This window comes from Erpetoichthys calabaricus, chromosome 8 (genome assembly GCF_900747795.2).
Source record: "Erpetoichthys calabaricus chromosome 8, fErpCal1.3, whole genome shotgun sequence".
Taxonomy (NCBI): Eukaryota; Metazoa; Chordata; class Cladistia; order Polypteriformes; family Polypteridae; genus Erpetoichthys; species Erpetoichthys calabaricus.
This window is the reverse complement of record NC_041401.2, coordinates 160043754-160058940: the sequence shown is the minus strand read 5'-3', so window position 1 is coordinate 160058940 and position 15187 is coordinate 160043754. Positions and strand designations below refer to the sequence as shown.

At 37.9% G+C, this 15187-nt stretch overlaps 1 protein-coding gene across 1 annotated transcript in view; it reads left to right on the top strand.

Moving 5' to 3' along the window:
* mtor (mechanistic target of rapamycin kinase) overlaps positions 1 to 15187 on the top strand; it is a 100608-nt gene that overhangs the window by 11597 nt on the left and 73824 nt on the right. Inside the window, exons 2-5 of the mRNA XM_028807669.2 lie at positions 1528 to 1672; positions 2495 to 2603; positions 2894 to 3126; positions 3316 to 3516. Of these exons, the coding sequence (XP_028663502.1) occupies positions 1553 to 1672; positions 2495 to 2603; positions 2894 to 3126; positions 3316 to 3516 (663 nt within the window). The 5' untranslated portion in view covers positions 1528 to 1552. The remainder of the gene's footprint in view (positions 1 to 1527; positions 1673 to 2494; positions 2604 to 2893; positions 3127 to 3315; positions 3517 to 15187) is intronic.

The following is a 15187-nucleotide window of genomic DNA, read 5'->3' as shown; positions in this document are numbered from 1 at the left end:
CTATGTCAGTCGATTAGCTTCCTTTTGTTGTTTATATCACTGTTTAAACCAACAAATAGTACGTTTTTCCTTGCCTCCACTTGGTATTCGCTGAAATTCTTCCATTTTTCCCTTCTTGCTTTTTCCATTGTCTTTTCACAGAACACTGAGCTTAAGGGCTATTTATGTTGCTTTGCATATTCAAAGAGGCGTAATTCTGGGAGGAGTTGGAGCAGGACAGCAGGCGCGTGCATGAGCGTTACTTTTCACGCTGATCAGGATTTATGTAGCGGAAGAATGTGGAAGTTTGCTTACACACAGATTCCTGCATCTGGATTTTTCTGTGCGTAAGCACATTTCGGCTTGTGTGCTTACGTCATGTTATAGTGTAAATTCTATGCACGGCGTTATGCATGAGGCCCCTGGTGCTTCCTGTCTTGCTATATGGTTGCGAGACATGTACGCTATCCAGTGACCCGAGATGAAGACTGGACTACTTTGGTACTGTGTCTCTTTGGAGAATCCCTGGGTACCACTTGTTCGACTTTGTGTCGAATGAGCAGTTGCTCATGGAGTCCCGAATGAGGCACATTACCTGCATTGTCAGGGAGAGTCAGTTATGGCACTATGGCTATGTGGTGCAATTCCCCAAGGGTGATCTGGCTCCCAGGATCCTCATTGTTGAGTACCCGAGTGGCTGGACCAGGCCAAGGGGACGCCCACATAACACCTGGCTGCGGCAGATAGAGGGTCATTTCTGGAGGGTGGGACTAGACCATGTGTCTGCCTGAGGGGTTCCCAACCAGGATCCTGAGCTATTTGTCATGTGGTGGGTGCAGCAACGCATTGTACTAGTGCATGCTCCCTGACCTGACCTGATTGTTAGTGCGCTTATTCTTTCACATCAGCAGTTTCAAATATTGTGGAGTTCTCCTTTCTGCTATGTTTTTTGAGTGAAGGTTATTCTTTCTCAGTCCTTCAATATTTAATATTTCTTCCTAAATATACTTTTTCACATAGACACATACTTTTTGACAGAGATGCATGCACAGGTACAAGTTGGAGTGTATTAAAGATGACTAAAATATAATGAATCTTCTAATTAAGGAAATTGGCTGCTCAAAAACGTACATCCACTGTAGCCCTTCAGGTAGTAAGTCTGAGTAGGCTTTCTAATAACATGACCAATAACAGCTTTGAGAGATCACCAGGAGCTGAGGAAATGAGAGGATACATTTTTCAAACACCAAATTCACTGATGCCTTTCGTGGGTCGACAAGCAGTTAAGCATATACCTTGGTTACATTTTGACTTAATCAGGCAGATAAAGGTGTACTGTATGATGTTTCTGTTATTTATGGGGGAAAAAAGGAGGAGTGTGTGTGTATTTAGTAATTTATATATTTTTGCATTGTGTTTTTTGGTTACCTTTTGTGTTATTGTCACTGTTTTGTCTTTATTAATATTTATTGTTGTCTGAGTTTGTCAATGTGCTGAAAAGAGTTCTTTATAAGAATGTATTGAATACAATGTTTTGCATTCACACAGCTTTGTGGAGCACCAGTCTGCTGCCATGTCAGGCACAGTGTCAGTCCTTCAGCAGTTTGTCTGTGGCCTTAAGAGTCGCAGCGAAGAGACGAGAGCAAAAGCTGCCAAAGACCTGCAGCACTATGTGACAACAGAGCTGCGAGAGGTGAGGACTTGTGCTTGTGAACTGCTGCTAACCATATTCATTTCTATACTATTTATGAGCTTTAAGACAATCTCCTGAAACATATTTGTACACCTAAATCAAAATGGTTGAAGATAAACGGATTTCACAGTTTGGAATGACCTGGCTGAAGTGGAAGGGTCAGAACTGAATCTTATGCTTAAAAATCCACAAATGTCACAACATTAAGGCTGCAAAGAGAAGTAGGTGAATTCCCCAAGGTATTGTGACAGACTAGACAATAACTATGAAGAACATCTTGTTTCGGTAATTGCTGTTAAAAATGTGTGTAACTACTAGTCATATATTTATTTACTTATTTGACTGATACCTTTATCTAAGGCACTTTACAACGTTTGAAGCCCAAAGGCTTAACCACTACGTCACACTGCAAGGGTATTTTTCACTTTAAAAATTTCTCAATAAACATTCTCAAAGCTCCTTAATCCATTTTAAAGTTGTATGGAGTTCGATAATATCCTAGTTGCAAGAAAGGAAATGATCTTTAACAGCATGTCAGCTCTTCGCAGGGCCCAGTTACACATACCCACGATCATACTCACATGGGCCAGTTTGCAGTTGCCAATTAATTCAGCCCGACTTTGGGAGAATTGGTAGGAAAAATCCACACAGTGAAGGGGAGAGTGCTTTATAGTACTGAAACCCACATGAGATTCTGACAACATTCAGTTGCCAAAAAATTTAAAGTTTCATAGAGTTAATGACATATATTTTACAGTGAATTTTATACTTTTTTTCTTTTGCCTTTCCACTAATAGTTTTGAATGCACTTTTGTTTTGAAGCTAAGTTTGGAAGAAGCCACCCAGTTTTATGATGAATTGAACCATCACATTTTTGAACTGGTTTCCAGTTCAGATGTGAATGAGAAAAAAGGAGGTATTCTTGCAATCGGTAAGCATATTAACATAGCATCCTGTCAAGTTCTTAGTCACAGTCAAATTAAAGTTACTGTTGGAATCTGTTTCATGTATTTTCAGCACGGATTCTTAGCCTAGCAGAGTATATTCATATGATAAAAGAGGAGTCTGAATCTTTTGTGTCCCCCAGAGCATTATTTTATGCGCAGTCATATAATTCTGGCTTGTTTATTATGTTCCCTTGTGGTTGCCAGTGATAGTGAATGTTTTGTGACAATAGGATGATGTTTGTTTTAACTTTTCTTGTGTTTTCTTGTCTTTCAGTGAGTCTAATTGGAGTTGAAGTAGGCAATGCCACCCGAATTAGTCGCTTTGCCAACTACTTGCGTAATCTTCTGCCCTCCAGTGATCCTGTTGTCATGGAAATGGCTTCTAAAGCCATGGGCCGCCTTTCAATGGCTGGTGACACCTTTACGGCAGAATACGTAGAATTTGAAGTAAAAAGGGCCTTAGAGTGGCTTGGAGCAGACAGAAATGAAGGAAGACGGCATGCGGCGGTGAGTTGCAGAAGATGCTGCAGTCTGGTGTCAGCTGGCAGTATCATTAAATGAATTTCTGCTTTGCTGTGTTTCTCTTTGAGTCATATGGGCCATTCACTTTGAAGAATATGCAGTGGTTGCCTTGAGTTATAAAAACTAATGTGCCAAAGGCTGTGCAAAAAATAATTCATGTTATTCCATATGCAGGTATTAGTCCTCAGAGAACTGGCAGTCAGCGCACCAACCTTCTTCTTTCAGCAAGTTCAGCCTTTCTTCGATAACATCTTTTATGCCGTGTGGGACCCCAAGCAGGCCATCCGAGAGGGAGCAGTGTCTGCATTACGTGCATGTCTCATCCTCACCACCCAGAGAGAGACTAAAGAGATGCAGAAGCCTCAGTGGTATAAGGTATGCCTCTGCATGCTGAAACTGTGACTGTTACCTGTAGGGGCATGTGTTCCTGTGCCAATTAAAACCACATAAGCAGTACATTATGACTGCATAAGCAAGAGGACAAACAATCAAATTACAAACTCAGTATTGCCTTTGTAGGAAAATTCCTTGGTTCCCATAATTCCCTGCTTTAAAGAGGAAGATCTCGCCAAACATTTTTTTTAGAGTAGACCTTTTTTGAGTAGGCAACTAAAATAGTATGGTAGTAAAAAGACAATAATAATTTCCAGCTTTTAAAGAAAAAAATCTTGTTACTATTTCACACAATAGTTTTATTTTAGTTTGTTTATTTATTTATTTTTTGATAGCATGAAACTTCAGGATGGACAGTATGGCCAGAGTCAAAGTACAGATAGGAAGAAAAACACTTTATGTTTTGAGGTCATCAGTGGGCCCTCAGAAACCTGTGCTATTTCTCTCTCTCTTTAGTTGATATTAATGACAGTGAATAAATATGTGAAATTGGCAAAGATCCCAAAACGGAGGAATAGAAAATACCGAGGAAGCAAAAAAAAATATCCTAAAAATGCCTAGGTAATCTTCAAAATAGGACATTTAGAACATGCAGTTTAATGCAAAAAATGCAAAGTGCCTCATGCATGTAAAAGAGACTTTAATTATGAGGAAAATATAGGGAATCCTCCCATACAGGACACGGAGATCCAGAAAAGGATGCTGGGTTTACTTTTTCAATTAAGAATGCAACTAAAATATTTGAAAACCTGTTGAATTTAAATCAAGAGATGTTAAGCAACAGCTGCTAATACACTACTGTACTACAAAAAAAGACATAGCATTACTAGAAGGTGTCCACCATAGAGCAGTAGTATGAGAAGAAAACATCATTTATTAAAAGTATTCACTAACCTGTTCTGAACATATACCAGCATTATTTCAAATTTTAGTGACCTAGATCCACATCCCTGACGCGGCTTTATCATATATAGTGAAATTAACCGCATATTGTTTATTAGTTTAAGGCATCTGATTGTAATTAACCTGTAACAATATAATGGTCCACGGAATGGCCAAACTAGTCCAAATACAATAGCTGCTTTAGTGTTGTTACTCTCACTGCACCTACTTATTCTTCTTTCAGCTGCTCCTGTTAGGGGTTGCCACAGTGGATCATCTTTTTCCATATTACTCTCACTGCACCACTCAGAGTATTTATATCACTGTACCTGAGTGTGAAATCACAGCTCTACAGCAGCTGATCGGAAAGAGAATTATCGGTATACAGCATCTAGCATACGCTGCCTCAGCTGTGCTGCCTATTTGAACTGCAGCCAATGCACAAATGTTTCAGATCGCGGTTCAGAAACAGTTTCATCCCAAGAATTATAAATGTAATCAATTAGTCCATCAAGTGCTCCTTGTAGAACACTTTGTACTTATAAGTACAATTACCTCACTGTAAACTTGCAATACTGTACAGTTATAATGTTGCACAACCTGAGCCACTTTATAAAGTGCGTATTTACATATGATGACAATATCATTTTTAAGATGAAATGCAGCAAAATATGTTTATTATATTATACTGATAAAACTTTAACTTAATTTAAATAATCTATATTGTTAATAATTTAACATTTGAGGACACGGTTTCGCAGCACTAGCAAGGAGCTGGTGCTCTGTTCACGAATTGTACCTGCCTCGTGCTGTATTCTTGCTATGGCTGGCGCAACACTGGAAGGATAGATGGATAGAATAATTTAACATGTACTATGAACATATTTCAATGTTCCTTTAAAGTTTTGAAGAATCAGCGTTCACTTACAGATGGCTTAATGTCTATTAAAGAGTTGATTGGGTATTTGAAGAAAGAAAAGGAAGGACAGGAATTGAGGGTTAGCACGTTTGAAAGAGACAGTACTGCTGCAATAAGTTATTCCATCGAAGGTCGCACACGGCGCAGCAAGCATCTTCCAGAGGTGCAGGAACAATCTTTGGACAGGGCGCCAGTTTGTCACTATCACTGCGCCACCGTGTTCCCATGTTTAATACATGCTTTAATTCCTATTATCATGAAAATGATATCAAGTATACATCTCAGTATTTTAATTATTCAGAGAGTTGTAATATCACGAATGTAATTGATTCTGTGTCCTGTAGGAAGACAAAGCCCGTTTAACACTACAATTACCAGAGCCTCTCTGTCAGCGTCTTTTGTCCTGTAAATGTGCCGATAAACACAAGCAGCAAGCAGCCTGCTATTCCTTCCCCCCACCGCCACAGAACATGCACAAAGTTCTCCCAGCTCATGCCTTGATTATCTGGGAGTGAAGTGCTGGAGTTTTAGAGTGGAAATAATAGATCGTTATTTGGAACACATTAATTTCATGTGTGTTCTGTTTCTACAATAATCTGTGTAAACACATTGTTAAAACAGAAATGTTTTTCATATTTTAGTAGTAAATGACAAAATGTTGGCATAAACTATATAATGAGTGAAGCCTGAAGTCCAAAGATCAAATAAACACTTTCACATAAGGTTCAAGAATGAGACAACAGCTTTGATATCTGACAATTTTTTTTTTTTTTTTCGGGCACTGTGTGACTTTGTGAACTTGAGCTTTCGAGTTTCTCCGACACTCTGTCACTCAATCAACTTCCTTTTGTTGTTTATACCGCTGTTTAAACCAACAAATAGTACGTTTTTCCTTGCCTCCACTTGGTATTCGCTGACATTCTTCTATTTCCCCCTGTGCTTTTGCCATTGCCTTTTCACAGAACGCTGAGCTTAAGGGCTATTTATATTGATTTGCATATTCAAAGAGGCATAATTCTGGGAGGAGTTTGGGGAGTGGCAGCAAGCACGTGCGTTACTTTTCACATTGACCGGATTTATGGAGCGGAAGAACGTGGAAGTTGGCGAACGCACAGATTTATGCATCTTCATTTTTTTGTGCGTACGAACATTTCCGCTTTTCCCCATATGCCATGTTTTAGTGTGAATTCTATGCACGGCATTATGCATGAGCCCCCGATCTGTATGCTCTCAAGACACATTTCAAATGCACAAACACAAGACAGTTTAAAGGCATAGACAGGATTTTCACCTGTACAAGGTATGCTGCAAAAAATGTTTACATGATTATTAATGGTACGTTTGTCATACAAAAACTCTGTGCAAAAGCAGAGGTTTGCAGATAGGTACAGTGGCCCCGAAGGGCAAGTGACACAAATGTAAAGGTGTGCCGCGCATATTCAAAAGATGTGACGCACAGAATTAAATGTGGTGCCGCACAATTAAACAAGGAGATGCACACACTTAAGGTGACGTACACATTCAAATTAGGTAACACGCAAAATTAAATGTGGTGCCGCGCAAAATTAGAGAAGACGCGCTCACAATAAGAGGGGTGACGACAAGTAAAAGTGTACGGAAAGGGTAAGTACCTTGGCAAAACAAAAGGAATACACTGATTGGTGGAAAAGTTTGCCTGTCAGTCCACAGGGGAAGTTTCCGGTTAAGTTGTGTGTTGAGTGAGGAAAAGTTAATATAGTGTACTTATTTCAATTATATTGTTGGCGATCACAGTTGATGATGTATGTTAACAGGCGGACATCCATTTCTTTTTTTTTCCCCATGCAAGAGTTAAATAAAAAAGATCCCAAAGTAAACTGGAGGTGCTCCCCATTCTTTTTTTTTTGGCCTGCAGTGCTGTGCTTGATAGTTTAACATTCTACATACCATTTTATTGTAATAACAATCACTAAAAGAATTATTTGTAATCTAATGGGTGCTCCGTGGTGATTTTATGTTTGATCTGGGGCTGTATCATTGGAGAAGTATTTCAGCAAAAGAGACAAAAAATCAACCCTCAAGTTCATGATTTATATGTGCTCCGAGGATCCATATGTTTGAGAGCTCTGGATATTGCACAGTATTACTTGTTCAAGACAACAAGGCAGTCCTTTAAGTAGTGCAATGACATTACAAAAAATGCAAAGTTATGCAAGTTAGTTTTGCCAGCTTTTTGTTTGTATAACACAAATGCATTCAAATTGCACTGTTCCACCAAATAACAAAATATGTTTTTGTAGTATTTCTTTTGTTGGCTCCACATAACGAGACAGAAAGTCAATTCTTGATCCACACAATCTACCCTGCCCTTTGTGCTATTGTAGTCAACCACAGCACAAGACTACATAACCTGCTTATTGCCTGTTGCCTATACAGTGACTGTAGCTGCATTACGTATGGTGCTAAGAAGACAAACGTCTTTCTTGTCCTTCCATTTCAATGCAAGCACTTTACCCTTTTGCCAAGCTACTAGCATCCTTCGCTGTAATTTAGCTCTGCCAAAGTCGTCAGGCATGCTATGACGGTTTGTGTACAGAACCGAATTCCAAATGTATCCTGTTTTAGATTCACAAAGCTTGTAAAGCTTTATGCCAAATCTTTCTCTTTTTGATGCGATGTACTGTATCTGTGACAGTCTGCCCTCATAAGCCATGAGACTTTAATCAATGCTGACACCGTGGTCCAGAATGTAAATCTCATCGTCTAGGTCTTCGTTGCTGGTAAAGTGTAGATATTTCATAATTAGTGAAAACCTACACTCTGACATAATTTCTCCAAAGAATGGCAGCACTGATAGCACTTTTACTTACAGCCCGAGTGATTCTCCGTTCTAGTGCTAACGCAAGACACGTCTGTACGATTGCCCAAGTGACACTCGAGACTAACGCTTTTAGCATGATTTTCGCAGCCCGGGTAATGCTCGGGTCTAACTCTAAGGAGGCTACTATAAACCCCTTAAAATCTGATAAACAGACTTTTTAAAATCTACTGTTATTTATGAACTTTTAGTAATACATTTAATTTTATTTTCTCTTTACAGCATTCTTAAACTCACTCAATATCTTTTAGTCAAATCGGACAATAACATTTTTTGGTATGTTTAAAACAAAATATTAAACTGTTGGATTACGAAGAATTGTTAAAACATCTCCAGTAACCATTCTGTTTTTAAAAAGGTGAAAAAAGGTCTAAATTTCTGTTAACTTAACTAGAATCTAAATTTGGCTATTTGACATGTTCTGTGAGGGGTGATCAAAACTTTTAAGTCTGATCTATTAAGGGAGATACCAATAAAACCTGACAAGTATGCTTTATACTCCCCATGTGCACTTCTGTACTTGTTATTGCACTCAAAGTTTTTCTGTGCCACTCAAGTGAACCATTTTTTCTTGCTTGTGCAACCATCTTTCTGTAACTCTCCTGGCATTTTTATTATTGTCATAACATGTTCCATAGAGGTAATCATTCAGATTGGGTAACAGGTATGTACAGGTGTGGAAAATTTTGTTGGTATCCCTCCATGGAAAAAGAAGAACCCACAATTATCTCTGAAATAACTTGAAACTGACAAAAAGTAATTGTCAATCATCATTGTTTAATTTGTATTTAACAAAAATTAGACTTTGCTTTACAGTTTTGATTGAATAGAATATTTCATATAATAACAAAAATGAAAATTGCATGGATGAAAATGATGGGACCCTTAACGTAATATTGTATTGCACAACCTTTGGAGGCAATTGCTGCAAACAAGCAATTTCTGTAGCTTTCAGTGAGACATCTGGACCTGTCATCAGGTAGTTTGGCCCACTCTTCCTGAGCAAACTGCTCCCGCTGTGGCAAGTTTGAAGGGTGCCTTCTCCAGACTGCATGTTTCAGTTCTTTCCATAGATGTTCGATAAGATTCAAATCGGGGCTCATTGTACTTCACTGAAGTGGCCTTCTATGTTTTGTTCTTAGCCATTCTTGGGTGCTTTTAGCTACAAGTTTATCTTGTTGAAGCATCCATGACCTGTGACTGAGACATAGCTTTCAGTGGGCTGTACTTTTCACTCCTGAATGTTTTGATAATCTTAATAGGGATTTCATTGTTCCCTATACATGACTTAAGGCACCCTGTGCCAGACACAACAAAGCAGCCCCAAAAAACTGAGCCTCCCCAGGGGTTCACAGTATGTATGGTGTTCTCTTCTTTGAAAGCTTGATTTTTTTCATCTGTGGACATAAGGTAAATGTTATCCCAGAAGCATTGTGGCTGGGCAATATGCATTTTATTAAATTCCAGTTTTGCTTTTGTATGTTTTTCTTTTAACAGTGTTGTCCTCCTGGGTCTTCTTCCATTGAGCCCACTGTCACTCAAAAAGTGACGGGTGATGTGTTCAGACATTTGTAGGGCCAGTTTATGCATACACATCATGGATTCCACACGTTCCCAGCGTTCATTTGACGTGTCCTCCGAGCACGTCCTCAGAAATTAACACGACACATGCACGGGTTGCAGTACCAGCAAAAAATGTGGGGTGCACTTTGTTCAAGTTGGAACGTAATGTCCAAGTCCTTGTTTACTGTGACAGCAACAGGATCAATGTGAGTGCTTCAATATTTGATGTATTGGTGATGCTTTTCTTTATCTATTTCTTGCATAAGGAATACAAGTGTTGCATATTCTCCATCATAATGACACAATACATTTAAAGGTTTCACATTCTGTGTTCTTTTTTTTTTTATTTTTATTTTCGCACCTTCACAACAGCATCAGACTGTACAGAAGTGTATTTGTGCCAAAATAAAAATTAGGGACACAGTGAAGAAATAAAAGGTCTATTTTGTGATTAAAGTGGAAATTTCAACTTTAATCTCGTAGTTTATTTTTTATTAAAGTAGAATGTCTTCAACATCTTAAAACTAACCTAGCTGTTAATCACTACAGGCTTCTGGGGCTTCCTCCTGTGGTGACAGCAACAGCAGGCAGTAACCGCAATACAGAGTGCATTAAATTTATGGGATTCCCGCTCTCTGCACATTTAGAATCCTTAGATTTATACTTGATTTCACTTTCATGATGAAATGTATTAAAGCATGTATGTTACATTTTACAGATAAATCATTAACATCATTTAAATAATAATGACATGTGGGGGCGGCACTATGGCGGAGCAGTAGCGCTGCTTCCTCACAGGGAGTGACATCCATGGAGTTCCCTGCCTGAAGTTAGAATTTTTTCCTGGTGGGTTTCTTTGTAGAATAAGCAATATTTTTATCTGTTTTCACACTTGCTTTGCTTGACTCATCAACTGACTTATCAAAGGCATGCAGGCATACATGGGACAACTAGTTTTCAGGAGGCATACAGCACTTTTTCAATGAGCTATGAAGGTACCATCAAGTTTGTCCACATCTGTAATATATGGGTATATTATATGTGTACCATGTTCAGTATTTAGTAATTGGCATAATCTATATTTCTATTTTGACTGAAATTGTTCATATCACTCAGTACCTGCACTCAGTGAAGAGCGCTATACTAAAAATAGGTTGTGTTGTATTATAGGTAGGGTAGTAGTCTTAAACGGTCAGATCAGAAGAATAAGGTTGGTGTGGCAGGTCTTCAAAAGTTTTACAGTTTAGCCTTTTGAACCCATTCAGTGTGAGCAGTGTGGTTGTTATCAAGTAGTAGTGACATGTTCTTCAGCATTCCTTCAGCACTTGACTGACTACTGCTATTGCTACAGCAAATTATAATATTAACTGATTGTTTTATCATGAAATCGTTCACAAGTTAATCGACAAGTTAATTATAGAAATGTCTAACTAATGTTCTTGAGCTTATTAAGCTTGTTTAACATGTACTTCTCACAATACATACCTCTGCCTTTCTTAAAAAGGACAGGCTGCATGCAACTGAAACCATTTTTTTTTTTTCAGTTTTCCACTACTGAAAGGACTTAATATATCTGAATATATTGACAATAGCTGAGACCAATATAAGTCTTGTTCTGGCTAAGCCCAGAAAGAACCTATGAATACCTTAACAATGGCAGGCTGCATGCTGCTGGCGCAAATTTTGGTGCCAGTTTTCCTACCCCATAAGGGGTAAACCTCTGAATACCTTACTCTTAGAAGAGCTATGGCTTTCGCTTAGTCTTGCACTAAATGCTCTAACAAAGGCCAGGAGTGTGCTCCTGCTAGGATCTTGTTCCCAGTTCTCTAACATTAAAGGGTTCAACCTGAACAAGCACAACTCATTATATTACTGACCTCTAAATACCTTAACAAGGGATGTCTCCCACTTCAAGGACTAAATCTGAATGAGTTATCTCTCTCATTATACTACAGAACTACTTGACCTAGGCTATGATTCTTCATAACCTGGATAAGTATCTCAATCTCTCATCCCATAAAAACCTCCAGCACTTTGATGATCGGTAGTGTAAGTGTGCAAACAACAAATGTAAGTTAATTTCAGTTTATAAACTTATGTTTCTTTACAGAGAAACCAGGCATATTCAACTTCAGAAGTTAAAATAGAAGAAAGCATATGACCTAAATGATTCAACCAAAGTCCATACGACAAACTTCATCTCGGATATTTTGTTGGCTTTTTGCCATTATGGTGTTTGTTTTCTTAATCCAGCTGAGATGTTCGTTTCAAGTACAAGGCATTGCAGCATCTTTTTCATCTTAGGCCATTTGTGATGCTTGTGAATTTTGCATGCTTATGCAGGAGACTAATCTGACAGAAATGTCAAAGAAGAGCTTTCCAATCCTCTTTATTATAAAGTGCCCTGGTGGTGGATTATGCAAGAATTAGCCATGGTTGCATCAGCATCTTGTTACTTGTTAGTGAAGCTACTTTTAGCTAAATACAATAGGTTCCAAGCACTTATTTCATACCTTCATACAAACATAAACACAGTTTACCTAGCTTACTTTTTTGTATAATCTAATAGTCATAAAATAGCTTAGTATGTGTTTCTACATTTCTATATCTCCCAATATCCTTTCATTTATGTATATGCATCCCTCTTGAAAAAGACTTTGTTGACGTCCTATGAGTGATGGTTATGTGCTTGCTGAACCATTTCTCTATCCTAAAAGACAATTTCCTGTTAAAGTAATATTTAAATACACAACATTAAAAATCATGATACAGTCTTGTTTACACAGTTTAACTCACTGAAAAGCTGCATCATATCTAAATATTCCAATATTCCTCGCATAGATTAAATAATACAAGTCTTCTTTAACAAACTGTTAAAGGCACATTTTTTCACCCCAGTACAGGAACTTTTTAAAGCCAAGAAATTAATATGCACATCATAAAACTATGGACATGCTCTTGCTGGCACTGGCATTTACCACAAACTTTTTTAGTGTTGGAGAATTGCCATGTTTCCATAGTTCTTATTATTCCTTGGACTTTGAGATCATAGTGGTGTATCCAGATTTTATCCTTGTCATGAAATATATAACTCATTTCTATAGTGCCTGCTATCTCATGCACAATCAGTCTTCTAGTTTCCATTACTTTTTCTTGAAAACTTTCAAATATACTTTTCAATTTTAGGATGAAAGGAATACTCCACCCAAAACTATTTTTTTATGTGCTGCTTACCCCATGTAAGTGGTGGCCGAGAAAAAATTTGTCTCATGTTTTCTTGCAGAATGGAGAGAAAGAAGGTTATGACATGATAGAAGGCATGTACAACGGCAAATGATGTGAATATCCATGAGGGGAAAAAAAAAATCTCCTGTTGCTCATTTTGTACAATTTGCATATTTATCCAGTCATTATGCTCAAAACACATGCTTTTTTGGTAAAATATTGTTATGTAGTTACTTTCTGATGTATCCACACACACAAACAGGAAACAAAACCTAAATCTTGATGGAATTGAATTTTTGAAGTGAAGACAAGACTCTTAACCAAGAAATGAAGGGGGGGGGGAGGCAAGTTTGAAAATGACATGACATGATAGTCTTTCAGTGGCTGAAATAGCTTTCATAGACACCAGATTCTAAGGTGATGTAAAAAAATGTTCACTTTTGACACAAAATTTGATTAATTTTGACTATTTGATAGCAAATTTCAAAATGAGGATGTTAAGTATAAAACAGACTATATCAGTATGTTTGATCTTGACATCAGAAAAGAAGGATTCAGTGAAACTGATAAAGCTAAGCTGTGGCTTAGTTCTCCGCTGTTATCTATATTAAACATTCTTGCGTTAGAAGACAGACAGAAAAAATTGTTTTTGCTAGTTAGCAGCCAACTCCTATGCTTAAATAAATAAACGTAGTTCAAGCTTTCCTTATTTGGTTATCTCTGATGCTACAAACAAGTTCATTTTTTTATTGGTAAATATTATTCATGTAGATATGCATTTGCAATATGTCTTATGTGTCTGTGATTTTGCAATATATGGTGTGCTTGTTCAGATCCGCTTAATATATGTCTACAGTATACCTTGTGTGTATGTGGAAGTTTGGTGGTGATATAAATGAATTTAAGTGGGTATTAAGCAGGAAGCACATCTTTGTGCAGAGTACATGGATATCATAAATAAACTACTACTTGCAGTAACCATCCTGTAGTTAATGTGGAATGAAGTAAATGCTTTTAAAAATATCAGGACAACATCAGGATTCCAGGGTGAGGGTTGACTTCTGTTTTGTTGCTTTCCTTTTCTGATATATATATATATATATATATATATATATATATATATATATATATATATATATATATATATATATATATATATATATATATATATACAGTGGAACCTCGAGATACGATCACCTCTGTATACGAGAAATTCAAAATACGAGGAAAGTATGAGCGAAAAATTCAGATCTAAATACGAGCATTGGCTCGCGTAACGAGCCACGAGCCAGGCTGTGGGTATAGCTCGCGGCTTAGCGAGGGGGTGTGGTAGCAGTTGCGAGCCGCGATCTGCGGTGTCTGCGTTTCTCACTTAAGTGCACAGGTGGGAAACTGCCCACATCCATGATTGTTCCTGTGGCTGATGGGCTGCAGCTGCCATGTCCTCCCCGCATATATAGAGAAGCGCGAGCCGGTTAAGGGGGAGAAGAAGTGAAAGAAAAGAGAGGAGAGAGAATGGAGGTGGCAGGCATGCAGGCAGGCAGGCAGGCAGTCGATGCGGGAGAGCGAGCGAGTGCAAGCTCGCGTGTAGCTGAACAGTGAGCTGAACAGGCGAGCCAAACAGCTGAAGCAGGACGGTGTAGAGAAGGTCAGCTGCATTAAGAGTGTCTCACCTGTTGCAGAGCCCGCAGGTGAGACGCTAACAGAGAAGAAGCACCGGGGATTGTCATCTGTTTTTTAAAGACGGCATCCTTTTGACGTTTTAACCTCGTGTTAAAGGATTGTTATTCTTGTGTATTTTAAACCTCCACTTCACAACTGTTTTAAGGATTATTTATTTAAAGATTTAATGAATGCTCTACTGCACTTTGGACACCTGTTTTGATTCTTTTAACAATCAGTTATATTATTTACCAGTGTTATTTATTAAAGGTAGACTACAGTATATATAATTTATCAGTGTTATTTGTTAGGAAAATTGATTTTTATGTTAATATATTTGGGGTGCGGAACGGATTAACTGGATTTCCATTATTTTCAATGGGGAAGTTTGTTCTAGATACGAGAAATTCGCTATACAAGCTCAGTGCTGGAACGAATTAAACTCGTATCTAGAGGTTCCACTGTGTATATATATATATCTATATATATATATATATATATATATATATATATATATATATATATATATATATATATATATATAT